Below are 26,445 nucleotides of genomic sequence, written 5' to 3'. Positions count from 1 at the left end.
TACCATTTCCTGGAAGCAAACTTTCAGTAATTTCTATTCATTTTAAATTAGCTCAACTTATTGCACTTTTACTGTATGATTTAAATGAGAATTTCACACAGAGGAACATGTTATACCAGTGTCACACCAGCCCAGTGTCACTGGAAATGTTCTGGAAATGTTGTTGTTTTTAACGGTTTGCTTGTATGTATACCTTGCAGGCTCGCAGCAAGCTGTCACAGATTCAAGATAGTCAACAGGAAGTGTCTAAAAGCATTGAGCAGTACAACAGCACCTTGAATGGAAACCATGGAGGCAGCATGACCAACTTGGCTGACATGAGTGAAGGCTTCAGTGACCGAGAGAATGGAGGATTTCCAGCCATGGTGAGAGCAGTACAGGTCAGGATCTTTGATAGAGGTGTGCTTTTATTTTCCAGTGTGCTGTGTAACATTTATTAAGGTCATAGGATTTGGTTTTATAGTCCTGGGTAGACCTGGTGCTCGTTTGTTGTGCCCGATCGTTGTTACCTTTTTCATTTGTGAAGTTCCACATTCACAATTGTAGTGTGGATTTCTTTTTAATTCGTTTTAACTCATCTTGTATGCCATCACAAGTATTTAAGCAAACTTCCTTCATATGCCTTCTTAAATTTTACATGACCTTCTATTAAATGCATATGCAACCAAGTGTTATATTGTTTTTGACAAGCAAAGATACAGCTTGTGTGACAGAACGCATAAAGCTGTAGTGAATCGGATCCCATGGATGTATATGTTATGATATGTGCTCACATTACTCGTACAAATACAACAAATGAAATAAAACCTATACATATCATGCATACATATCTAAATATTCTGTTTGTCCACAGCAGAAGAGATGATAAAAGCTTCTGTTCTCTCTCTCTCTCTCTTTGGCTTTCTCATTTCCACAGGAGGACCCATTCAAAGTGAAGCCATCTGTGTTTAACAGTCAACCTCAGGGGCTTCCCACTGACCCCTTCCAGTCTGAAGACCCCTTCAAAACAGACCCATTCAAAGGTTGTCATCCCCCTTAACTTTCACGGCATCACCATCTCTAAGTGTTCCTCTTAATCTTTTAATACAAGTGGCTTATTCCTCTCCTCTGCTATCCTCTCCTCTCTTTACTGCACTGCATGTTGGGAGTATGGGTGAATGAGTGTCTAAAGATGATTGATGAGTGTGTGGATCACGCCAAATCACAACAACAGTCTCCTCAAGGCATTTTAGATTGTAAGGTGGACCCTACAGTAATACCGACATGAGACTACAACACATAGTCTCTTTTAATATAGGCATTTATGTATTGGAGTGACCCATTACAATATTTTTTAAAGTTAAGTACAACAATGGTTTATACACCGTGTAAAACTGGATAACTTTTGACTCTGGTGATGAAGTTCATCCAGCCCTCATGAAGATCAAAGTGTGGGCATGGGTTTAGGTGAGGAGTGGCAGGCTGGTGACTGTGGTGAGCAACAACTTGCAGGCTAAACAGCAGGCAACAGTTAGTGCTGTCAACGGCAACCCACAAATATCTCAGCATGATACAGTATAGGCAGCAGCTGTCTCTCTGAAAACTGATTTGATAAATGATGTTGTTTGAACATCCGTGGAGTCCCGTGGCAGTGGGCTTTACACCACAGCATCTGGTGATGCAAGGCATGTAAGCTGCTGCTCAGCTTTGAAAATAGATTGCATGAAGCTCTCTATGCACAGTTCTTGATCTGATTTGACGAGTACTTGAAGTTTGGGGGTCTGATGCAACTGACTGCAGAAAGTTGGCGACCTCTGTCTACTATGTGCCTCATCATCCGCTCACCCCGAGTTGCTGACATCCCAATAATAAAACTGACAGTTGACTGTGGAAGTGATAATGATCAATAATCAGTGGCAATGCTGTCAGAGTTGCCATAGAGACCGTGAGCTCAGGTTGAGCGAAAAAAGACTTTATTCTAGTTTCCAGTTTTCCAGCAGTGTTTGTTACTGTATTTGCCATAAAACACGTTACTGGGAAAAAGCTGAGTTTTTAATCAAAGCACCTCTTTGACTGAACATGAATAAAAGCAAACTTTATAGTTGCTCCTTTCATCCACAGTCATGACACAGTCAAGTTACAGAAGTTAAAACAAGAGCACTCAGTTTGTGCAACTCCCCCCAAAGGCCAAGGGCTGTACAAAAACGTAGATGTTTTATGTTTTTATTACAACATTCTGACGTCAGCCTGTTTTTGTTACAATATGATGATGTCAGCCTTTCATGGCATTACTATGACATCGTAGGGCATTGTATTGAGAAAACAAATAAAACCATTTTTTATGGATATTCTTCCAATTTCACATTGATATACTAGGCCTTGGGGGACATGAGTATCTAGGTTGCCCAAGCATTTGACCTTGACCTTCATAATGATGCCAAAAGAAGGATGTTAGCCAAACTAATGTCCTTTATGTACAGCACCACTCACCCCCTGCACTGTGGAGCAGCTCCTAAAGCAGTAGACTGTTATGGTGTAGGTCTGAGGGCCGTTGTAGGTCCTTCATCCAAACAGCAGATGGACTATACAGTGCCCACACAGGATAAATAGTGTTTAAAAATACATGTATTTTGTTTATCCCACTGCATTTTATGTAGATATAAAAATGAAAAATCCTGCTGTATAGTAACCAGGGGTGGTATAGCAACCTGCCCATCACCTGCCCATAGTATCGTATTTTGGGTTTTTAAATTTTTTTAATATAACTCTGATTCACCTTTTCTTCCTGTTCCCTGTGCTGCTGTAACAAGTGAATTTCCCCAGTGCAGAATGTAATAAGGTGGATGTCTATAAATGAATGAATACACATCAAATCTACGTCAACCAGAAGATATAATAATCAGAGGTTTTTGGCTCCTCTTAATGTAAGGAAGCCTCCCAAGAGTACAGAGTAAAAACTACTTTATTTTATACCTTAGTTTAAGTTGTGTGTATGACTTATTTTATTTGGCATTGCTATATTTGTTTATTTTTGCATTTAATGAAATGTTTTCTTCAAAAAACCTGATTCTAATACAAATACAATGAGAGGGTTTTTAATTCTTTTGCTGGATCTTGTATGCAGTCAAATGATTAAAAACACCAAAGTTTCAGAATCCAGCAAGCAGTTCATTTTAAAAGAACTGTTTTTTTTAATCCTTTGAATATTTATGGTCATTAAGATCCAGCCCTGGTAAGTGGTCTCATCCCTTCTACGCGCTCTTCTCCTCTCTCCTCTTCTCTACTCCTCAATCTGCGTTTACTGCTTTATGTGTATTAAGTTGTCTTCCTCCTAGTAGCTTATATTTTCCAGCTTGAGTTAATTTATGACTGTCTTTTGTCTTCTTCCTGCCTTTCCCTCTTTGCTTGATTCCTCTCCTGTAGGCGACCCTTTTCAGAATGATCCTTTTGCAAAGCAGCCTCCAGTACCCACAGGTATTTACTTCAGGGAAGAAAGGTTAATAATTTTTCTTTTTTGAGAGGTAATTTAATCTTGGGGCAGAAAATAAACTGCAATATTTCATCACTTAAAATGTTGCACTAAAACTGTTGTGCACACTACATTGAACAGGTTTAGCATTTACTAGAATGCATGCATGTTTTTTCCTTAAACGAATTACAATAATTCGCATGGAATGTACCTTACAAATCTATCATGTAGCATATTTTTTGGGGGGGTTGTTTTTACAACCCCAAGTGTGTATTTTTTACTGAAATATTAAATGGGCTGTACCTTTGAGTAGACACTTTTCTACTCAGCTTGAGTACATTCCCACTACATGGACCGGCAGAAACACAAATTACATTCCCACCACAACCCTCATAGAAGCACTTTTTTGTAAGCCGTTTGCATTTCTTATAGGTTTTTAAACATAGAGAGACTACCTCAATAAAAAAAAACAAAAAATCCCAAAACAACCTCCCAACTCATTGATTATATTGACTTACTCAGAGCTCTTTCCAAGTACTTCTTGGAATACTTACTGTGTTTGTTTTGACCTTTTGGTCCATGCTTTGGTTTGATGTTTTTATGATTCCTATCTGCTGATGCTTTTGTTTACACTTGGCTAGACTTAGCCATACAGTGGGTTAAAAAACATATTTGAGCCCCTGGTCAATTTGTAACTTTCACACTTGCAAAAGAATGAACACTCTCTAATCTTTGTTCAGAATCAGAGAGGCTTTATTAATCCCAGAGGGAAATTGAGTCGTTATAGCAGCAAACATCAAGCACTCATATAAAATGAGTATAGAAACGGAGGTATTAATATAAATATACATATAAATATTAAAGAACTTGCTACTATTGACACTTAGAATATCAGGCAATACTCCAGGAAAAAAACGTTACACAAAAGTTATACATTTTTTTGTATGAGTCATTGAATGAAGTAAGTATCCCAAAGCAAAACATGACGTACTACTCTCTAAATCCTTGCGGTTTCTTGACTGCAGCTTGGCAACTCAAAGTTTTAGCTCCCTCCACAGATAGAGGCTAGAGGTCTGGAGACTGGCTAATTGCATAATGTTGGAAGACCCATCTGCAGTGTTCCGTCTGAGGAAAGGGGATACAGGACCTTGTCCACTGGCCCCTTAATGTGGTCAAGTCCTGTACCCTTAGGACAGAAACAACCCCAAGGCATGTTTCCAACTCCATGGGGATGGTGTTCTAGGGGTCATAGTCAGCAAGACTTCAATCCATTACATTGTAGTGTCTTACCAGAGGTGTTTTTTGGAGACTGAGGTCCCAGTTGCCTTCAGATCATTAAGAAGCTCCTCCCATGCAGTTTTGGGCTGATCCAATACCTGTCGAATGATCATCCTCACACCATGAGGCAACATATTGCACAAAGCTCCAGACTGAGGGCAATTGATGATAATCTTATGTTTCGTTCGTTTCCAAATAACCACATCAACAGCTTTCCCCTTCTCTTCAAACTTCTTGCTGATGGTCTTGTTTATCAAGTCTTCAGTCTTGTCCCTATCATCCTTTGGCAGCTCATTGGTCTTGCCCATTGTGGTGGCTGGGAATGATGGATTGATTGAAATAAAGAAAGAAAGGAAGAAAGAAAGAAAGAAATCTGAGGGAGGCAGAATTCTGGTTGGGTTGTAGGGAATCCGCATGCATGCACTGCGGTAGCTGGCCAATACAACGGGACTCGCTTTTTTCCCGAGCTTCACTGTGCAGCAAAGAAGCTACAGGCGGCCATGACAGTCAAAAACCACGTTCCCACATTTTGGCTCTGCGTTAAGTGGCTACACACATCACTGTGCCTGGCTCTGCACTGTATCTGGAGCTGGATGGTGCGAATGGAAGCTGCCATAGTTAATTCACCACGGAAATGTCCCTGGTGTACCCATCCGACAGCCATAGTGTAGCTGGCCCCTCAACTCTTCTGTCTGAGCACTGCAGATTGTGCATGTTTCAGCAGGACAAAACTGTATATGTTGTACCACATGCATATGTCTCTGGTCAATGAAAGTTTTAAGAAACAGTTTAAGTAGCTCAAGTTCATTTCTGCTGTAGATCCATTTGGAGGAGACCCCTTCAAAGAGACAGATCCATTCAAGGCTTCATCAGAAGACTTCTTCAAGAAAACCACAAAGATGGATCCCTTCTCCAGTCCAGACCCTTTCAGTAAAAGTGCCACTTTACCCTCCAAGGTACTTGTTGAGATTCAAAGGTGGATTTGTAATGTATATCTGGTTATCCCAAGAAGGGATCAGAATGTTTAGTTTGCTCCCTCTGTTTCTGTTTTAGCGTTAGATCTCAGTTTTTACAATCGTCAATACAAACAACAGTCAATTTATATTAATTTATATTTTCATTTAGATTGAAGGTTTCCATAAGAACCTCAGAGATTTCTGGTTCAGTTGCACCCACTGTAGAGTTTACTCCAGCATTATAAACAAACAAAAAGACCAATAATAATTAATGCATTAATAAGTACATGGAAAACCCCCTCAATAAACATTGTAGTTAGAATACATTTTCAATTAACGTTGTATTCTTTTGTATATATTTCTCTCATTTCTGTTTTATGCAGCAACCTACTACCTTCACAAGCAGTGACCCATTTTCTTCAAGCCATCAAAAACCTAAAGGATCAGGTATGATTTAATACTTCCTCCTCAATAGCTTTGGACATCGTGTAGCTTTTGTAACCACAGAATAAAAGAACTTGTTATTCTCTGTGCTGTATAATATCCAAAAAGGACAGTTTTGGCCAGATACACCATTGTACAGCAGACCTAAGCTCTATTTTGAGTTTAGCTTGGAGTCAATTTTGGAATTTTTTTCAGTTTAGTGTTTGTTTTTGACACAAACATGTTTTAACAAACCTTTATGAATCCATTGGACCTGTTTCAGTAAACTGTGTGTTCTCTGCTGAGATATGAGTGTAGTCTATACAAACATGCTTGTTCTATGGGTCAAGTTGACTGTCACAGTGATTGAAGCAAATTGAGCCTCTCACCACACTTATTTACTTAGCTGAAGAGCACCATGTTAATTTGCCTATTAAAACCCAGGTTGTACAGAAGATGTGTCATGTTGCTTACCCAATGCTCTAAGTCCACTTAATAACTCAGATTTAATCCCACTGATCAATGGTACTCTCTGTACCATTCACAGAGTTAGGGAATGGCTTCAATCACAGCATTGTAAGATGGTGACAGATGTACCCTTAGACCCCCTCCTCGATTCAGAGATGGTCTTTCCCTTTTCACGCAAATTTCAGAATTCATCCAGCTTTTTCACATTATGAGTAAAGACTAGTGACTAATTCCACTTACAGTCTACCTATGATATGACTGCCTGGTTTTGTATGCCCTTCTATTCCTTCTCTATTACCGGTACTTCTTCTATCTTTCTATTTTATCAGAAAGTTGAAAGCTTTTCTGGTGCTTTGCAGACTTGAGTTTCTTTAGCGTTTACATTTTCAGATAAACCTTTTATATTCATATTTTTGAAAATTCCTGTTGATATGTACTATCAACAACATACTGACAACAAATCAGATTGATCTAGGAGGTAGGTGACTGGGAAACATATTTCTGTTAAACCCTTTTAATTAAACCTGAAAATCTAGACTGCAACACAGCGTGATTTCTTCATTCTAAATCTATTCATCTTAACAAAGCAATTTAACCTGATGATGGCTTTGAAAAAAGGTTAAGGTAGTTAATGTAAACTGGGAATGTGGAGCATCAATAAAATTTTATAACAGTGTGAACAGTATCCTGGCAGATATAGAAAATCTGGAAATATGTGATCCCAGCCCTACCTAATACTTCCAGGTACATTGAGATTGTTGATATAAATTCAGTGTAACTGTGTCATTTTCAGACCTCTTTGGCACACTGGACCCGTTTGGCAGCAGTTCATTCAACAGCAGTAACACTTCTGTTGGATTTGCAGACTTCAGCCACATGTCGAAGTCCAGAGACCCTTTTGAAGGAAGGGCCACCTGGCTTCCAGACTACCAGAAGGTATGGGAGGTGAACCTGATCTTGAAAATAAACCCTCTACCAAATATATTCAGATCCCACTCATTACATGGGCTCTGAAAGAAAACATATTGACAAAATTAAATCAATCAATTAAACCATTACAATAATGCTGTATTGTAATGGTAAAAGTGAACATTTTTCAAGTTTTCTGTCAATCTTGTGAATGTGATTACTCAAGTAGCTTAGGATTTTTAAATTGATACCATAAGTGTGTCTACTAGGAGGCTGAGGGGGTAGAACCGGCAGCTGCCAGTTTTTTTTTTCTTAAATTTTTTAGTGATAGCTTTTGTAAACTTTGTGATAAATTAAACAGTACTGTGCTTCCCTCGTGGGTGTTGGCTCTCTCCATTCCTATTACAATGCACAGTGGTGTTTGTTCATCCAAAGCACACTACTAGAATAATTTATTTGAAAGCCTGATGCTTTTCCTTGTCCACTTTATTCGGAAAACTCAACAGCCAGTTTTATTTTTTATCTATCATCAACTGATTTCTCAGACTTTTTATCTGATTTAGAACAAGTCTTGTTCTGTTTCAGACAATAAAAAAGCCCTCTGTAAAGCTTGAACTTACAATTCATCACTGATCGAAGAAAACAACAAAGTTTTCCTTCAGCACTGCAGCCAGGCTGACAGAAGGTCAGAGCTCTGTTGAGCCAAGCATTTTTTTAACCCACAGACATATCATTATGTACAGCTACTTTCAGTACCATTGATATTGAGACTCTAATATAGACTTCAGTTTGTTTATGTTTGTTTACACACTAAGGTTAGTTATTCCACAGTTTCCATTACATTTACATTACACATGCTTCCCTTAGGCAGTATCATCAGAAGGCATACATACAATAACATATCATAATAATCATATTATTATTGTGGTTTTCTCTGTTTTTTTATATTATTGTAGGGTCTTTACAATACAAAGCACCTTATATGAATAAAACTGATTTGAAATTGAATTTAAATTAGCTATCTCTCATTCCTTTATATTTTCTTCCAGACTTTGTTTTATCTCTTTAAGTGGTTTTAACAATAGTTTTCCAGGCTTTTTGAAGCCTTAAACTATTTCTTTTCTTTTTTTTAGTTTTCCCCTTATTTTCAGTCGAGTTTCAGTCTTGTACCTGATGAATTTCAGAGGAGTGTTTCCTCTGTAGGTCTGTGTTATGTGTTAAGCCACATAACACTGACCTAACTCAACACATAACACTTGGAAATGTTTTTGTTAGCAGGTTATTAGCAGCCTGTCACAAAAACACACCATTTGTTCCAATTTCTTTAGCCTAATTTCACGAATCCCAACGATTCAACAGTTTTACTTGTATAAAACTTGCCATAGCTTGGCTTTAGGAAACTGGAAAAGTGGAGGACAAAAACAAGTGGCTGGTCAAAAAAAAAAACAATACTGGTAGGAAGCTGACCAGTATCTGAAACTCACGTCCTTAGGAAATACGAAGAAAACTAACAAATACGTGTCACGAGGCCTGAGAAATGCATCTGGCCCTTCAGTTGACCCATTGCTGAAGCCTCATCAGCGTTGGTTCAAGCCTTTGCACAGTAATGTACAGTGGGGCAAAAAAGTATTTAGTCAGCCACCGATTGTGCAAGTTCCCCCACCTAAAATGATGACAGAGGTCAGTAATTTGCACCAGAGGTACACTTCAACTGTGAGAGACAGAATGTGAAAAAAAAAATGAATCCATGAGATTGTAATTCGATCAGGAAAATAATCATTGGTCAATAACAAATAACTATCTTTGTAACATAACCTTTGTTGGCAATAACAGAGGTCAAACGTTTACTATAGGTCTTTACCAGGTTTGCACACACAGTAGCTGGTATTTTGGCCCATTCCTCCATGCAGATCTTCTCGAGAGCAGTGATGTTTTGGGGCTGTCGCCGAGCAACACGGACTTTCAACTCCCGCCACAGATTTTCTATGGGGTTGAGGTCTGGAGACTGGCTAGGCCACTCCAGGACTTTCAAATGCTTCTTACGGAGCCACTCCTTTGTTGCCCGGGCGGTGTGTTTTGGATCATTGTCATGTTGGAAGACCCAGCCTCGTTTCATCTTCAAAGTTCTCACTGATGGAAGGAGGTTTTGGCTCAAAATCTCACGATACATGGCCCCATTCATTCTGTCCTTAACACGGATCAGTCGTCCTGTCCCTTGGCAGAAAAACAGCCCCATAGCATGATGTTTCCACCCCCATGCTTCACAGTAGGTATGGTGTTCTTGGGATGCAACTCAGTATTCTTCTTCCTCCAAACACGACGAGTTGAGTTTATACCAAAAAGTTCTACTTTGGTTTCATCTGACCACATGACATTCTCCCAATCCTCTGCTGTATCATCCATGTGCTCTCTGGCAAACTTCAGACGGGCCTGGACATGCACTGGCTTCAGCAGCGGAACACGTCTGGCACTGCGGGATTTGATTCCCTGCCGTTGTAGTGTGTTACTGATGGTGACCTTTGTTACTTTGGTCCCAGCTCTCTGCAGGTCATTCACCAGGTCCCCCCGTGTGGTTCTGGGATCTTTGCTCACCGTTCTCATGATCATTTTGACCCCACGGGATGAGATCTTGCGTGGAGCCCCAGATGGAGGGAGATTATCAGTGGTCTTGTATGTCTTCCATTTTCTGATGATTGCTCCCACAGTTGATTTTTTCACACCAAGCTGCTTGCCTATTGTAGATTCACTCTTCCCAGTCTGGTGCAGGTCTACAATACTTTTCCTGGTGTCCTTCGAAAGCTCTTTGGTCTTGGCCATGGCGGAGTTTGGAGTCTGACTGTTTGAGGCTGTGGACAGGTGTCTTTTATACAGATGATGAGTTCAAACAGGTGCCATTCATACAGGTAACGAGTGGGGGACAGAAAAGCTTCTTACAGAAGACGTTACAGGTCTGTGAGAGCCAGAGATTTTCCTTGTTTGAGGTGACCAAATACTTATTTTCCACCCTGATTTACGAATAAATTCTTTACAAATCCTACCATGTGAATTCATGGATTTTTTTTTCACATTCTGTCTCTCACAGTTGAAGTGTACCTCTGGTGCAAATTACTGACCTCTGTCATCATTTTAAGTGGGGGAACTTGCACAATCGGTGGCTGACTAAATACTTTTTTGCCCCACTGTATTTCACTTGCTGGGCCCACTTCCTCATTTTAGGTTTGACAGCGTTTTAGTAGGTATGCATGACATGAATTGAGCTGCGGTTTGGGGAAGGCATCGAAGGGGACTGGCGACGGCTCCCGGGCCTGGCAGATCCCCGTGTGCTAAATAGGAGTGAAGAAGTTAAAGAATTGAGAACCAGGTGGGAGGGTGGGGCACGTAAACGAGAATGAACAGCTTGCAGAACTGGGGGAACCTATATAGTTGACAACCAGAAGGAGCATGTTTGGAGGCGTGGTCCCACTCCTGAAATTCCGATAGATAATCTCCAATTCTGGATGGTGTTCATGTGATGCTGTTGTTAATCATATTTAAGAAGTAAAGACTCAGAACTCTAATGGCCTGTATTTCTTTTTCAGCATGATGATTCTGTTTCAAAATGACACATTCCTTTTCTCAAATTTTTTCCAGCCAGTGTTTGTGGATGACCCATTCAGCAGGAAGAATGACATGCCGGCTCTGCCTCCAAAGAAAAGTGTTCCCCCCAGACCCAAGCCACCCAGTGGTGAGTGTCACACTGTGTAGGCTTTTGAGGTGGCCTAGAAAGGTGCCAGAACTATACAAGAATACTGTTAATAGTATTATTTGTAGGTGTTTGACCTGAACTGTTTTCGTTTGGTAAAGAACACCTGGGCAGAATTTGAATCTTTTAGTGAAGACTAACAAAAATGTCTGTGAGAATCTACTGTGGTGAGTGAGGCTGAACACCAAAAAGGAAGTGGGACTTTAGCTCCTATATCTCAAACCAGCATAAATTTGGGGTTTTACTAAGTGTGATTTCCGCATCACTGCCATGCTCGTAATTACAGCTCTCCATAACTTTACAAGCATTGTATTTTTAAAGCCACACTAAACACATTTTATCCATCCATTTGTCTAGTTATCAACATCAGGCATGATTTCAAATCGTGCTTTCTTTCACGCATAAAAAGACAGTGAAGAAATTACCTGGAATAAAAACAATCCTCCTTAAAATCAAAGATGACGTCTTTACAAAAAACAAGTACAATTTAGCCTACGGCTCCATATAACATTGCTTTTGAGAGGAAAATTTAAAGAAAAATATCGCTTTCAAATGAGAGACACAAGAAATTCAGTTTCCAATATGGATCAGGCAGTGACACTGATAAAGCCATTTAGAAAGAGTAGCTTAAACTATTAAAAATAAAATGAAATCTAATGAATTGTGTTTATATAATATGAAATGGTAACACAGTTTAATACACAAACATCAGTTAGGGCTATTTATTATAAGGAATGGCAGATAGTAAATAAACAATACATGAAGCTAAAAAGATTAAAAAAAACAAAACCTCCAGTATTCATGAAAAAAATGCATTTATTGATTCATTTCTTATCTTTGACACCTTAATCTACTGTCTTGGGTTTTTGTGTAGATTTCATCCTTGCTTACAAATGCTGTGTTGTTTGTGTGCATGAACATGTGAAGGTGATGTCGTAAGAGACATGATGTGTGGTTTGGTTGGCCTGTTGTTTGCAGACACACCCTGACATACTTCCTCTCTCTTTCCTTGATGTGTTTGTACGCGAGTATTTATGTGTGGGTGAGTTGTTCAGAGAAGGGCATTCTTTAGACTGCAAGCTGTGTGCAGTGGCAAAGCATCAAAACTTTTTTTGCAATTTAAGAAGTTAACAATATTAATTAATATTATGAACTTCTTAAACAATATTTTTAAATATTTCATTAATGGTCTTTACGTTTTCTACCTTATCCTAAACCTAACCCATCTTCACACCTGTTTATTCTCTGTTATTTTCATTGCTTAATGAAGTGTAAACTATATAACCGAGGGCAGATTTGTGTGAAATATGAAATACACGTGTTTATGTCACTTTGTCTTTTACTGTATTGTTTTTGGTTCATTAAATGCTGCATGTTGCATGTACAATCTTCTGGTAAACATTGAAATTAGATGTGAAAAGTGTAGCAAAATATTTTAAAACAGGGTGGAGCTCATAATTGTGGTTTCTCAAGTGTGTGTGTGTGTGTGTGTGTGTGTGTGTGTGTGTGTGCTTGTGCGTCCATGTATGCAGTTTATCGAAAGAGGAATAACTGATCGCCAGGCGTGCACTTTTGCTCAGTGTTTAGTGTGAAATGAACTCACCATTACCCAGATAACTGCTCAGGGGTTATCTGGGTAATGGGACTAAAGGTATATGTGTGTGTTGTGTGACGCATGTGGTTTAGCACCTCCACAGCAAGTTAACGAAGTCTTAATGTTCCCAGGATCCCCTGTCCACCCCAAGTTCCACTCCTTGCTGCTACTAGCATTTTTGTTTGTTTTTGTGGTTGCTCATGTGGTTTAGCATTACTGCGTTATTGAGACTGATTAACTGCCAGTTTAAATGAAGATTGTGTTAAGTGTTGGATTGTTTAGTCCTCGTGGACAACAGTGCATTTTTTATTCTGGAAGTCAAAAGTTATACTGAATAGTCAGTGCAAGGATCCTAGTATGCAACGAATTTAAAGTTAAGAAAACAGATATATTTAGTCTGAATGATTTCTGTAGAAGTGAAACAACTAGTAAGTTAACATAATTAAATATGGAATAATTTCAATAAAAAGAATTGCTTTCTGTTTTCAAGTAAAAATGTGTGTGAGAATGTTTTTAATTACTCTCCCGGCATCATTATTATGATGTTTTACAGAGCTAAGTTAACAAGAAACTAATAATCACTAGTCTTAAATGTATAGTTTAACAGCTTTGAATATGCATACTCTCTGAACATGGGCACTGGTCTGTTCATCTAGGTGGTAAATTGGGGAACCAGCATTGGGTAACATGGGTAGAAAGCAAACCAAGTGATTTACTAGGAAACCGTTGAAAATCGTTTTGTGGGTTATAGGTCACTACTTTTGGTTTTTGTCTACTGGGTGTGGTCCTTTGCTTGTGTTTTTTCCTATGACAGCTGTTTTCATGTGTTTCCGTTCTCTTGAGAATGTAGTACTGTTAACGGTTTGCACTGGGACCTGATTTGAATTGTATAGTGTGCTGTGTGTGGATGTGAAACTTGTGTGGCTTTCAAAGCTGGCAGGTAACTTTGAGGTGACACTGGAGGTTAAGCAGGTCATGAGAAGAACTATGTGAACCAGCTCTTAATATGCATGGTTTTATGAAAAGCACACAAAATCAGATCTTTTGTTGTCAGCATAGTTGTTTGTGATCTGACCTTGGCCATTTTTATGAGTCATGACATCTCTCAGGTTTCACTCAACCTGTATACCTAGTTAATTTATCTTTCACTTTGACATCTTTTTAATAGTCCTTAGGTAAATGCTTGTCTAAATGATACTTTCTTGTAGTTCTTCAAATTTTTATCGCATGACAAAGTTATATCAGTGCTATGATCCTGTTGCTTGTATCAGTTTTTAGTCAGCAAGCTTTTGTTGTGGTTTAAAATCAAAACTAAAACTTGATGTTGATGGTGAAATAACCTGGAAAGGAAAACTCTTCTCTTTATGATATTTACCTCCTTTATTCTTTTATGTCTTCAGGTAAGACCACACCAGTGAACATGACTGGTTCATCTGACTCTTCCAAACCCTGTGATCCTTTCAAACCGTTCAGTGGCGAGGTCATTGACCCTTTTCAGAGTAAAAAGGGCCTGGGAGACCCATTCAGCGGCAAAGACCCTTTTGTCTCATCCTCAGCATCAAGTAAACCCACTAAAGGCTCTACTTTGGGTTTTACAGACTTCAATTCTGTAAGTTGAGATGAGTGATACTGTTTAACTGTCAGTGTGCACAACAGGTGTCACAGCTCAGTGCAAAGAGCCACACTACCACAATTACAAGGTTTCATTTTACTGCAATGGAAGGATCCTGATGAAGACTGCTGAGTGCCAAAAGTGCTGTTGAAGCACAAGACTTAGCAGAGTGTACAGTAATTTAGAATCCCAATGAGACAAAAACCCGTCATCCTTTGGGTGTGTATGGTTGTCACTGTGTCCTCTGTTTCTCAGGACCATTTAAACAGCAGCTTTAAAGCAATTCAGCACAGCTGGTGTTCGTTCACCATATGAACAACACCCCCATAGCCTTTCACCCCATGTTTCATTCTTCATATGGATGGACTTTATAGCTTTGATGACTGACAGTGTGTTAGGTGTACAAAAAAAGCTGGTAACAAAATTTAGAGCTGCTTATCAGGAGCTGTAAATGATGTTGACACTATGGACATTCAAAATGAAATAAAGAAATGAATTTCTCTTTCATGCAGAAATCTTCTCTCTATATATGTATAACATATACATCTAAAGCAAATACATAAATAAAGCCAGCATTATCCTCTTTCATCTGGCACTCTTATTATTATTCGTCAGATCTATTATCAACTATATTACTATAGTTACTTACATCTCACAGCTTTAAAAAAACATCCGCAAGTTATACCTCCGTAAAAGTTATATCTATATGCCTTACAGGCTTAATGTAAGCATCAAAATGACCTTAGCATTGTCCTCTGTCATCCATTGTTATTCTTCTTATGATAGGAATTACAGTTCTCTCATAAATGCATAAAAGCTGTGATAACACTATATAATATGAACTGTGACTAATGGTGAAGTTTCCCTGTAATTAAATAGAATTTAATAATATTTACTTACAAGTACTTAAAGGGAGGTACACTAGAATAAGAGGGTAAAAAGTCATGTTTTTAAATTAAACAATGGAATGATTAAACTATTAATATATATACTATAGATGGATGGATGGATACCCATCTTATATATTTCACAATGCGCCCGATATTTCTTCCAACCTTCAGAAGCCAGTTCGTCTGATTGCTCTTTGGGCAGCCCGTTAGAATTTATTGTATTCTGACAATCACACTGGTGGTAGCATTACATTTTGATTTGGTTGTGTGGCTCAGCAGGTCATTTGCTAAGCAGAAGGTTGGTGGTTGTCCAGTCCACATCCCAGAGTGTCCTTGGGAAAGATATTGAACCCCAAGTTGCTCCTGATGCGTTCATCGGAGTATAAATGCTAGAAAGCAAGTCTCAGACAAACGTCCTTGTATTAATGTATGTGTGAATGAGACGTGTTGTATCAAGCACACTGTGGAGGCCAGGCTATCTGGTGCAGCACTCCATCATGCTCCTTCTTGGTCAAATTGAAAAATAAATGACGGTCCAACTAAACGCAAACTGGTTGGGATGGCATGTTGCTGCAGGATGCTGTGGTAGCCATGCTGGTTCAATGTGGCTTCAGTTTTGAATAACCCCCAAGAGTGTCACCAGCAATTTACCAATTTTCCCAACTGACTGACCTTCAGTTCTTGAAGTAATTATGGACTCTTGTTTCTTTTTACTTAGCTGAATGGTTCTTGCCATAATATGTATTCGAACAGTGATCAAATAGGGCTGACAGCTGTGATGATTTTCTCCACTTTCCTCACCACTCCACTCGCAGTACTCCAGCCTCTACACCACACAGAGATGCAGCTAGTCAAAATGCTTTCTATGGTACTACTGTAGAATGTAGTTAACATGGGTAGGGGCGGGTGAGCACTTCTTAACCTTTAAGAAAGCTAAGTTAGGGTAACTTATTCATTGTGAGCACACTGAATTCTGAGCTCCACTGGAATGACTGAACTTCTTACCCTCTCTCTCTAAGGGAGAGGCCAACAACCTTTCGGAAAAGATTGTTTCTGCCGCATGTATCATCACTTATGACCACAGGTTAGAAAAGGGACATAGAGAGCTAAATTGAGAGTTTCACTTTCATCAGCTCTCTCTTCACCACGAAGAGCTGACCTTAACCCCGGTTCACAAAACACATGCAGACTTGGGCCAAACTCACAAACGCAAATATCCCTGAGATGATAAAGAGATTAACGAATGAACTTTCCCTTCCACTACTCCGCCATAGACCTTACCAGGAAGGTTGAGCATTGTGATCCCTTTGTAGTTGGAACACACCCTGCGCTTACCCTTCTGAAAAATTGGAACCACCACCCCAGTCTGCTAATCCAGAGTCACTGCCTCGGATCACCAAGCAGTGTTGTAGAGGCGTGTCATCAGGTCAACTGAACTTGTCCCATACCAAAGTTTTTCCTGCCTGGGTTGCAGCTGTCACCGGAGTTCCACATGCTATCCAAGCCCAATAGGACTCCTCCTTCAGCTTGATGGCTCCTTTCACCACCATGGAGATGCAAAACATTGTCCATTTGGACTCAATGTCCCCAGCTTCTCTGGAATCCGGAAATTCTGCCGCAAGTGGTTGCTGAAGTTCTCCTCTTCAGCAACCTCCCATTGGTGTGGGAGTATGCAAGGGAATCAAGAAAACTAGAGGATTATAGAAACCAACTCCACTTTAACCTCACCAAATCAGCATGTCAAGTATAAGAAAAACAGTGACGTCAGCTTGAGAATACCCTTGTTTTACATTGATGTTATACTTCTTTTGTTAATTGTATCTTGTAAAGCCAGGCTTATTGTGGTCTGAGTCCAGAAGAGTCTAGACACAAGACTTGCTAAATCCCAAAATATTTGCGGTTTTTCAAAACTGAGTTTTTCCTTATAAACCTTTGTTTGCCACTGTTGGAAGCCATCAAAGGAATCCTTAATAGCCCTCATTTTTGTTGGAAAAGATCTAAATTCTAATTAAAAGAACTAAAGTGTAATTACAGAACAGCTATTTATGTCTGTGTCTAAGTATCTCAAAAGCCCACTTTAACTGTACCAAATAATCAAAGCCTTTAAATTTACCCCACCCTCTGCCATGGCACTATATAAACTGGCTTTAGAAATTACAGTTTGGTATTGACACTGTAAGGCTTGCAGAACTGCACTGCAGAGAGTCTAATTTTCATGTTGTGCAGGAAAGGGTGTCAGCACTTTGTGTGGTTTTTTGTTTTGGCAGGAAGAATATCATAGGTGTTTTCAGGGTTTACCAAGACCTTCACAGAGGCAAATGGGTTATATCAGTTGTGGTAGATCTGTTTTTATCACGAGTGTTACTCTGAATTAATTGAGTCACTGAGACTAGAACAACAAACACAAACCTGTTGTGATCTTGGAACGGGTTACCAATCCATGGCGAGGCAAGAGACAAACGTTCACATGCTTGGATCCATTTTTAAATCCCCAGATAACCTAACACCTTTTATTCTATTTTAAGCCTGGAATAACTTTTCTGTCAGATTGGTTGACAACTCAGTTCAAATTTTCTGTTGGAATTATCTATTGAACACGAGACACCACAGTATCACTACTCAACTATCAGCTCTTGAGTCTGTCTGCCCTGCACGCTCTTGATGTTTGCTGCTATGTTACCGCCTTTGTTAAACTACTTTGATAAGTGTTTTATATTAACTGCTTATTCTTGTAATGCATGTCTTTGTCTTCTGTTACTGTTTTAGGTTTTCTCATTATTCTCATGCGTCTACTTCCATGTCTATCTTCAACCTGACACTGCAGCTAAGAACAGTGTCTCATGATCTGTCAATGCAACCTAACCTACATTCACAGCTTTACTCGTTAAATTGTAGATTAATACTTCGCTTTACTTAAGACATATGTCTCCTGAAAAACATCACAGTTCATATAAAATTTGTAAAGTATTTGGTGTTTGGCCATCCAGACATTATTTGAACCATGATGTACCATTATAAATTTGAATGGTTCTTGGATCTAATATTGGTATAACTACTATACTAAATCTACTACAGACAACACTTTTATTCCAGCCCTCTGGTAAGGGGACCTTTACATGAAGGTATGTTAGCTTTAGACTGTTCTACTTGATTTACAACATTTATTTCCACTTTTCCAAAATCAGGCAACTGCAGCACCAACACAAACAAAGACCTGTACTTCCTTCTTAAATTAAAAATAGTTTTTTAAAAAGTCATCTACTAAAGGCATTGCACACTTTGCTTTTAGTAGATGACTGTTACATCTGCCAAAACTCATCATTTACATTGTGTTTAAAATACTCAGATACAGATTTGTCATCTACTTTCTCTCACTCTCTGCATGTCACATCTTTTCTTGTAGAGGTCTTGTTAAGCTTTGCTTAGATCTTTGTGTTACACATTCCTGCTTGAAGGGATTCACTGGCATTCTGTTTCTTCACAGTCCATCTGTCTTAGTTTTTTACTTTAGCTTCAATACCTTTTATCAGTTTAAGAATTACTGATTTTATATGATTTTTTATAAACTGTCTAGTATTCGAATGCTAGTAGAATCACTTGATCTAAAAATAAATTACTAACAAATCGCTAAAAATAGTTTTTCAAAATGGACTGCACAGAAACTTGGCCAGTATCCATTTACATTGTCTGTTTGCTGTTGTGTGGTGTAACCAGCTTAGTGTTTTTGGTTATTAACTTCTCTGTTCTATAATCCAACTCTCTAACAGGACCTGACAAAGTCAAGGTAAGACGCACTATTACATTCACATAAAATGATCATTTGGGAAGTGTTATTGAAAATGTTGTTGAATATTTGTTGACGAGTAAGACAAGGATTTCAGATGTACAGTAATAGCAAGAGCTTTAGTTGCTAAACTAAAATACAGAAACTGTTTTTAATTTATTATATGAAAAGTGCTGTATATACATATAACAAAGGGCAGAGAGTCGCTACTTTTAAAGGTTATTGTAGACCCTGCAAGCAGATTTTTAAAATGGTATCACTAGGTAAAGGTTTGGACACATATGCTAGTTTGTATTCCTTTGTCACCTATTTACACACTCGCCTGAAACTTCTCACATATGCATTTACTTCAATCTGCATGTCAAAATGTTTTACACCATCTCAACTGGGTTTATTCTTGATATCAGATCATCTGATGGTCAAACATTCAAGGCTAATCAACTTTATTTTGACTAGACAAGACTACAATGAAAATTCTCTCATCTGGAATCATCAAATCAAAGTTGAGATTTTTACTCCTCTAAAGTTCCACTTATTTCTTCTTCTCCTTCTTGATTTATTTCACTATTGTTTCTTTACTGTAGTTTAACCAGAAAGACCAAATTTGCACATTTTTCTTTCAATACTTGATGTTAAGACGTACCTCTGTAAAATCTTAGTTTCTGAAAATGGTAACTGAGAAGCTTCTCCTCAGCAGAAAATGGTTTTAATCTTAAGTGGTTGGAGTGGTTCAGATGTTCCTCCATCCAAATGTTTGCATCGTTCTGCATCCAAGTGCTAATACACGTCAGTTCTACTAAACCAGGGGTCGGCAACCTGCGGCTCCGGAGACGCATGCGGCCCTTTAGTCCTTATAGTGCGACTCCGTGTGGTTTGGGAAAATAAATTAGAAGTATTTAGCTGAAGTGTATTTTACTTATGTTAGTTCTTTTTTAACTTGTAGTTCTAAATTGGAAGATTATTCTGATTTTGAAATATAAAAATACAATTATATTCTATTATTTTTTCATCGCTCAAAATAAGCGTCACACTCGCGTAAGCCGGTGTACCCGCCGAAACGCCGTGCATTTATCGAGACTTTCAACCCCAGGTAGGCCAATTATGGATCTTCGGATCCACATTATGTCAACAGCTGTTCTCCACTGTGAACAATGTTAAAGACAAACACCGCTGACGCCTCACAGATGACAGCTTACAGTCCTGCGTAAAGATGAAAGTGACTTCGTACAACCCCGATTTGCAGACGCTGTGCGCAGAGGTTCAGGAGCAGAAGTTCCATTGCAAACATACCACGGCAGACCCGACGATGTTTCCATGAACACGCTTTTCAGCATCTCTTTATTGACCACTTTTCACACACGGTTGCTGTACGCATACAGCCGGCTGCAGCTTTTCAGCTCACAGCCCGACACACACCAACACAACAGCATAGAGAGCACAGACGTTAAGGCGGCGAGGCGTGATTGCGGGTGCCGCTCAGGTGCGTCCGCCTCCCCTGCAGCGGCGCTGCAGACCACGCCCCGCCACACACATTAACCAGGTAAAATACATATTTAGGCAGAATTCTTTTAGCAGCATAGTGCTTTTTTCCCAATTACTTTTTAAGTCAGGTCAAGGCTCCAAAAGCCCAAAGGCGATATGAGGGCGGCGGCTCACAGCAGTTTTTGTTTGCTGGATCATTTTAGTTCAGCTGGGTGTCTTACCTTTTGTTATATTTCTTTAAGAGTTCAAAATGTGTTAATTACATAAATAAAATGTAATTTTCTCATTAGCACTTCAAGGATTTCATAAGCAACACACCTTAGTTGTTCACACAAAGCATAAAGGTAAAAAACAATACATACAGTGTTATCTTCATTTTAGATGTCAAAAAGTATTTGCGGCTCCCAGTGTTTTCGTTTGCGTGGAAATCGCGTCCTAATGGCTCTTTGGGTGTTAAAGGTTGCTGACCCCTGTACTAAACCAACCGAATGTGCAATATCCAATCAGTATCCATCAGTATCCTGTTTTCAATCTGACAGTGGTTCTAAATTACCTCTAATTTTTGATATGTTTGATAATTGACTTTGTTACTGTTCAAGTTGGAAACTCTTCAAACTTAAACACTGGACACATGTCTAAGTATGTGGATGGACAAATTTGTGTTCTTTTGACCACAGCTTACGTCCTCTCTGATCTTGTTATGTGGAAAAGGAATTGTTTCAAAAACAAGGACTTATTGTGCAAAAGTCTTGAGCCGTGCCTCATTTCTATGTCTTTTGCTTTCAAGGACCAACACTTTTTAAAGTGGTCTTGAGCAAGTTATTGGGTTACTCAGACCCTCTTGAATGTCTTTCAAAGTTTTTCTTTGGACATTTGCTGCTTTTTTACTCATTTCCAATTTTTACTACCAGCCTATCAGACAACACAGTTTGACAGAAATAAATTATCTTTTTGACACCAACAAGATGCTATTAGTGGAAAATTTGGCATATCTTCAGATTGTGCGCAGAGAATTTGAGGAGACTAGACAAACAGACAACTATATAAGAAGTGGCAGGCCTATACACTGTCTACGGCAGATGAATAGTATCTGAAAATCAAGTCCTTAAAAAATTGGAAAAAAACACAGGACCCGATGGCTACATCTGGCTCTTCAGTTCATCCATTCACTGAAGCCTCATCAAAAATCTTCTCAGTGAAGGGGGCCTGTCTAGGAGCCCTTAAGGAGAACAGGGATAAAAGCATGATGTATGATAAATTGCACAAGAAATGGACTGAAAATCAGTGGCAACGGTGTGTGATGGACTAATTAATCTAGATCTGAAATTTTTAGTCAAGTGGTTGCCAGTATGGGAGAAGGCGCTGTGAGCTTCTACAGCTATAATAATAATAATAATAGTAATAATAATACATTTTATTTAAATAGCGCCTTTCAAAGCACCCAAGGACACTGTACAACAGATAAAAACTGGAAATATACACATTTGCTATCTGCAAAACCACCAGATTTTGATCCACAATGAAATGCCATCTGGAAAGCAACTGATTGGCGACAGCTAGTTTTTTTTCGCCATGACAATTAACACACACACTGTCCCACACACAAAACAATCAATGCTGTCAGCCACTTATTGGCCTCCCCAGAGTCTGGAGCAGTTTGGCATCCACATTTCAGAGCTTTGAAAGCTTTGAAAGCTTTAAGAACTATTCTTTAAGACTACTTGAAGAAATGACAAGAAAGGTGCCTAAGAGAGTTCAGACTGTATCGAAGAATAAAGGTGTTCATACCAAATATTAACTTTCAAGCTGGTTAGAACTGTACAAACTGTTTTTGACTTATATACTGTAGTAAGTTTCCACATTTCAATAAATCTCTTCATCTGTTTTCCATTTTGTTTGCAGAATAGAAAGAAATGAAAGACTGCACAGGACTTTTGCACAATACTGCAAATCTCAACGCTCTCTCTCGCACTCTCTCTATCTTTCTCTTTGCAGTTTGGAAACGAGGCTCAGCAGTTAGAATGGGCTAAACGTGAAAGCGAGCGTGCAGAACGTGAGCGGCTGAAGAGACTCAGACAGCAGGAACAGGAGGACCTGGAACTGGCCATTGCCCTCAGTAAAGCAGAGATGTCCAATGCATGACCTGGAGGTCCCACTACATGTGAATACTTGTATAGCCATAGTGAGGCTAACCTGCAGACAAAGGTGACTGACTGAAATATTAAGACATGAAACACATCACTGAACTAATTACTGCACACACACTCACACAGAACTCCACACTCAGCGACTTTATTGGATTGGAAGAGAACAAGAAACTTTCAGACGAGTTTGGATGATGGCCCTGCAAACAGAAAAAACCCAGTAAAACAGAATCGTGGGTTGCAAAACATCATTGAAAAACGGGTGCTGACATGAAGAAAAGGGGAACTGAAATATAAAGACGTGGAAAGAAAGCTGCTTGGTAGAAAGAGTGTACAGGCCCCATAGTAGCTACACGGTAATGTTGTTTTACCGATTAGGGAGACTAGCTAATCGCTGCACGACAGTTTGTATCACTTCATGTTTCTTTGTTTTGTTTTTTAAGCTACACTCTCCATATGGAAACAAACCTTGCTGTCATTAATAGAAGAGCAGATGACCTTTTCTTTTGTTGTAACAATCAGCAGCAAAGAAATTGCCCCTGTACTTCTCAGAAGGGACTTGTAAATTGGTTGTATCATTTAGTTAATAAAATTACATGATGTAGTAAGTATGTCAGTTAATATTCAGTGCTAATGCATAGAATGAGGTTTAAATTCCCATTTGGTATAGAGAGGCTTATAGAAAGGACTGGATTCATTCAGTAATAGTCATTAGGGGAGGGTTTAAAAAATCGATTTCCCCGATTCAAATCGATTTTTGTTTGAATAAAGCGATATCGAGTCATTAAATCCTGATTCGATTTTTAATTATTTTTAAGTATTTTGTCAGAAACAACAAAATCTCAGCTTAAAGCTCACAAAATGACTTCAACAACCACAAAACAGCAAATGAGAGCAGTTGAACGGATTCCGCGAAAAGACGTAAACACAAATCGCGGATCGTTCACCCGAAGATCTGCGCACATACATGCCGTCAGCTGCTGAAAGCAAACAGATTCTGAAGTCGCAGGTTTTGCCACTTTCCGACCAAAATTCACTGATAGGCAGCAAAAAAAAGATCCAAACTACGCTTCACGTGTGAAACACATCGTCGTGAATTCCCTCTTACTTTACAGTTTTGCTTCCACTGCGATAAAAATCACACTTCCTGCACGGCTCTCTCTCTCACTCTATTTCAAGAACAGTTTCCAATCTGAAATCTGTTTTCTGCATTATGTACAGTTTTATGTACAGCGCTGGTTTTTTTTCTCTGTAACTTTGCTCTGCTTCACTTCAGCAGCGTCAGGTAATGTTTATATGCAGATTCATGGTTTTCTTCCGTTTTTGTTCAACTGCAGAATATTTTTAAGGCGGTTGTCTGCTTTATAAAGCCAGACCAGGAAAATCTCCTTCATGCTTTTCTGTGTTTTATCCTCAGTTACTTTGACACAAAGGCATCTGCTGTGATGCTCACACCTTTGATGAAGTGTCAGCTTTTTATACACAGATATACAAATATGGACATGTATTAATGAATGATCAGAACTATAATATTTCTGACTGTCTGAGTCGAAACTGAATCGAATTGAATCGGGGAATCGAATCTGGACCTTCTGAGTCAATCAATAACCAGCCCTAATACTCATTAAATATTCTTTTAAGGCCAGACACTTACACTAACAAAGACTGAGATAAGAAGTGAAAAGATCGATATTAACAGTATTTTTAAACTGTATTTAACCACTTTGTTTCAAGCTAGACTAAAGTCAGTGCTTCATTTTTTCTCATGACTCCAGGTGAGCTTATATCTCCAAATATCAGGATTTAGAGATTAAACACTTTAACCAGATAAAGATTCAGGCAATCTGGGATACCAAGAGCCTTATTATCCAATGGTTCCACTGTATAACAATTTTAACAGTAATGTTAAAATTGTCATGAAATATTCCTTCTGTGTACTACTGAAATTCAAAAGGCCTCAAGGAACCACAGACAATATTATCTTTTCAGGTGTGTGCTGTAGTCCCTGAGTTTAAATGGCTTCTCTTGTGAATTTGTCTTTCAGTCCCCAGTTTAAATGTGACATAATGTGAAAACCCACTTTACTTTGTGTTGAGCTTATTTATCATGAAGAAATAAATAATACAGAGCGGGGGGAAGAGACTCAGAGTAGGGTTGTTTTTCTTTGGTACTCTTCTGCCTTGAGTCTGTAGCTTATATGTTTCTCTTTTTCAGTATTACGTTTGCCACCCATCACAGACGCTCCCTTCCTCTGGCTCATCATTTCAGTTTAAAAAAAATGAAGACATAAAAGTAACAGAAGCTGAGGGAAGCAGCGTGCATTACATTGGTTTCCTCTAATGTGATAACTACCTAATGAATGAAAATAACTATGTCAGGATATCGACATATTCTTTGGAGTGAGAGTAACGTACTGTAAAAATATGTTGTCCGTTATCATGAGTGAGGTCATCGTGTAGAGTCCTCTGCACTGACCTGTAGAGCTTTCTTGCCGTCTCTGCGGTGTATATAGACAGAGCCTATGCCTCTTCTTGACAACTGTACTCTGATCACAATGATGTGATATCATACCACATCCAGCAAATGAAATAAAAGATGAGGGAATTCATTTTTCATATTTCAACTAGTCTGTTTTTTATTGATTCTTTTGTAGAAACTGATGGTTTTAGCACTGTTTTTAGTTGGTGACGACAGAACGGCAAACACAAGTTGCAGATAGATTTCTGACTGGCAGGAAACTGGATGTTGAAGAGTGCTAATTCTTATGTGACATAGTTTGATGCTCCATAACAACTCACTTTGTTTATTTTAGGAGTTGTCTCTTTACTTGAACTATGAACCAATGCTTAAGGGAGAACAAAATCCGTTGTTTCTAGAGTTTTGTTTTGTTTTTTATTTGGATTTTGTTCTTTTACTGTCCCAAAAAAGCAGATTTCATTGAACTTAACTTCTGAGCTGTTAGTGCAAAGCAAAGCTTACTGATGTGATCTTTATACTGTAACATTGCACTGGATGCAATCTGATGGAACCTAAAAATGTTTCAGTCATTCTGAAATCACTTCAGATTTGTTGCAATTTAATGAAAATATAAACTCCTTCAAATAACAAAACACTGGCGTACATTCTGCTTAACTTGAAGTTTAATACATTAAAAAAATGTACTGAAATGTTCAGGTTGCGTCAGATTTCAGTCCAAAACTGTGATGGGATGGTCCCAAATACGAGCTGGAGGCATGTAAAGGCTCTGAAAGTGGCTTTGTACTGAGTGATATGACAGAATGACCTCCAATAAGTGTTACACTTGCTTTTCCACTCATCACGTTGAAAAGGAAAATGCTGGTACTAATGTGGTTACTTTCATGATGCAACATTGCATATTTGTTTGTCTTTTTCTTCCCAGATGTCAGACATATTGAAACTGCTTTCCAGAGGGTCAGCATTATATAAATCCTTGTAATGTGAATTCACCAAAATAGGAGTGAAAAGTGAAGTTAAGGTTGATAATGCACCCCTGATTCTGCGAGTAAGAAGTGTAAACTGCCTCTCTCAGCTTTTCTTTGTTATGTTCACACATCAAGAGTGTTTCTTTTACTATAGCTGTTACTGAGCGGTGTCCTTAGTATGTGATAAACCTGCTTTCATCTACTTCTCAGTCATAAAACACACGTTGGCTTTTAAGTCTCTGCCATGAACAGAAGCCCCCTCGTGTCCGTCC

General features: G+C 38.8%; 1 protein-coding gene across 8 annotated transcripts in view; it reads left to right on the top strand.

Moving 5' to 3' along the window:
- Positions 1–26,052, top strand: part of eps15l1a (epidermal growth factor receptor pathway substrate 15-like 1a) — a 51,686-nt gene extending 25,634 nt beyond the window's left edge. Inside the window, exons 17-26 of one of the 8 annotated variants that reach the window (XM_005938406.3) lie at positions 201–380; positions 917–1,022; positions 3,403–3,453; positions 5,546–5,682; positions 6,066–6,129; positions 7,367–7,509; positions 11,113–11,206; positions 14,219–14,380; positions 19,088–19,104; positions 22,582–26,052. In XM_005938406.3, coding sequence (XP_005938468.2) covers positions 201–380; positions 917–1,022; positions 3,403–3,453; positions 5,546–5,682; positions 6,066–6,129; positions 7,367–7,509; positions 11,113–11,206; positions 14,219–14,380; positions 19,088–19,104; positions 22,582–22,728 — 1,101 coding nt within the window. In that variant the 3' untranslated portion in view covers positions 22,729–26,052. Of the gene's footprint in view, positions 1–200; positions 381–916; positions 1,023–3,402; positions 3,454–5,545; positions 5,683–6,065; positions 6,130–7,366; positions 7,510–11,112; positions 11,207–14,218; positions 14,428–19,087; positions 19,105–19,511; positions 19,984–22,581 lie in introns of those variants that run through there. The other 7 variants (XM_005938409.3, XM_042227208.1, XM_042227207.1 and 4 more) reach the window with 7 other exon arrangements.
- Positions 26,053–26,445: the final 393 nt, after the last annotated feature.

Source organism: Haplochromis burtoni, unplaced genomic scaffold (genome assembly GCF_018398535.1).
Source record: "Haplochromis burtoni strain Fernald_Lab_line unplaced genomic scaffold, NCSU_Asbu1 Contig_249, whole genome shotgun sequence".
Lineage (NCBI taxonomy): Eukaryota > Metazoa > Chordata > Actinopteri > Cichliformes > Cichlidae > Haplochromis > Haplochromis burtoni.
Note: the sequence above shows the minus strand (reverse complement) of the source record. Positions and strands in the feature narration are given on the sequence as shown.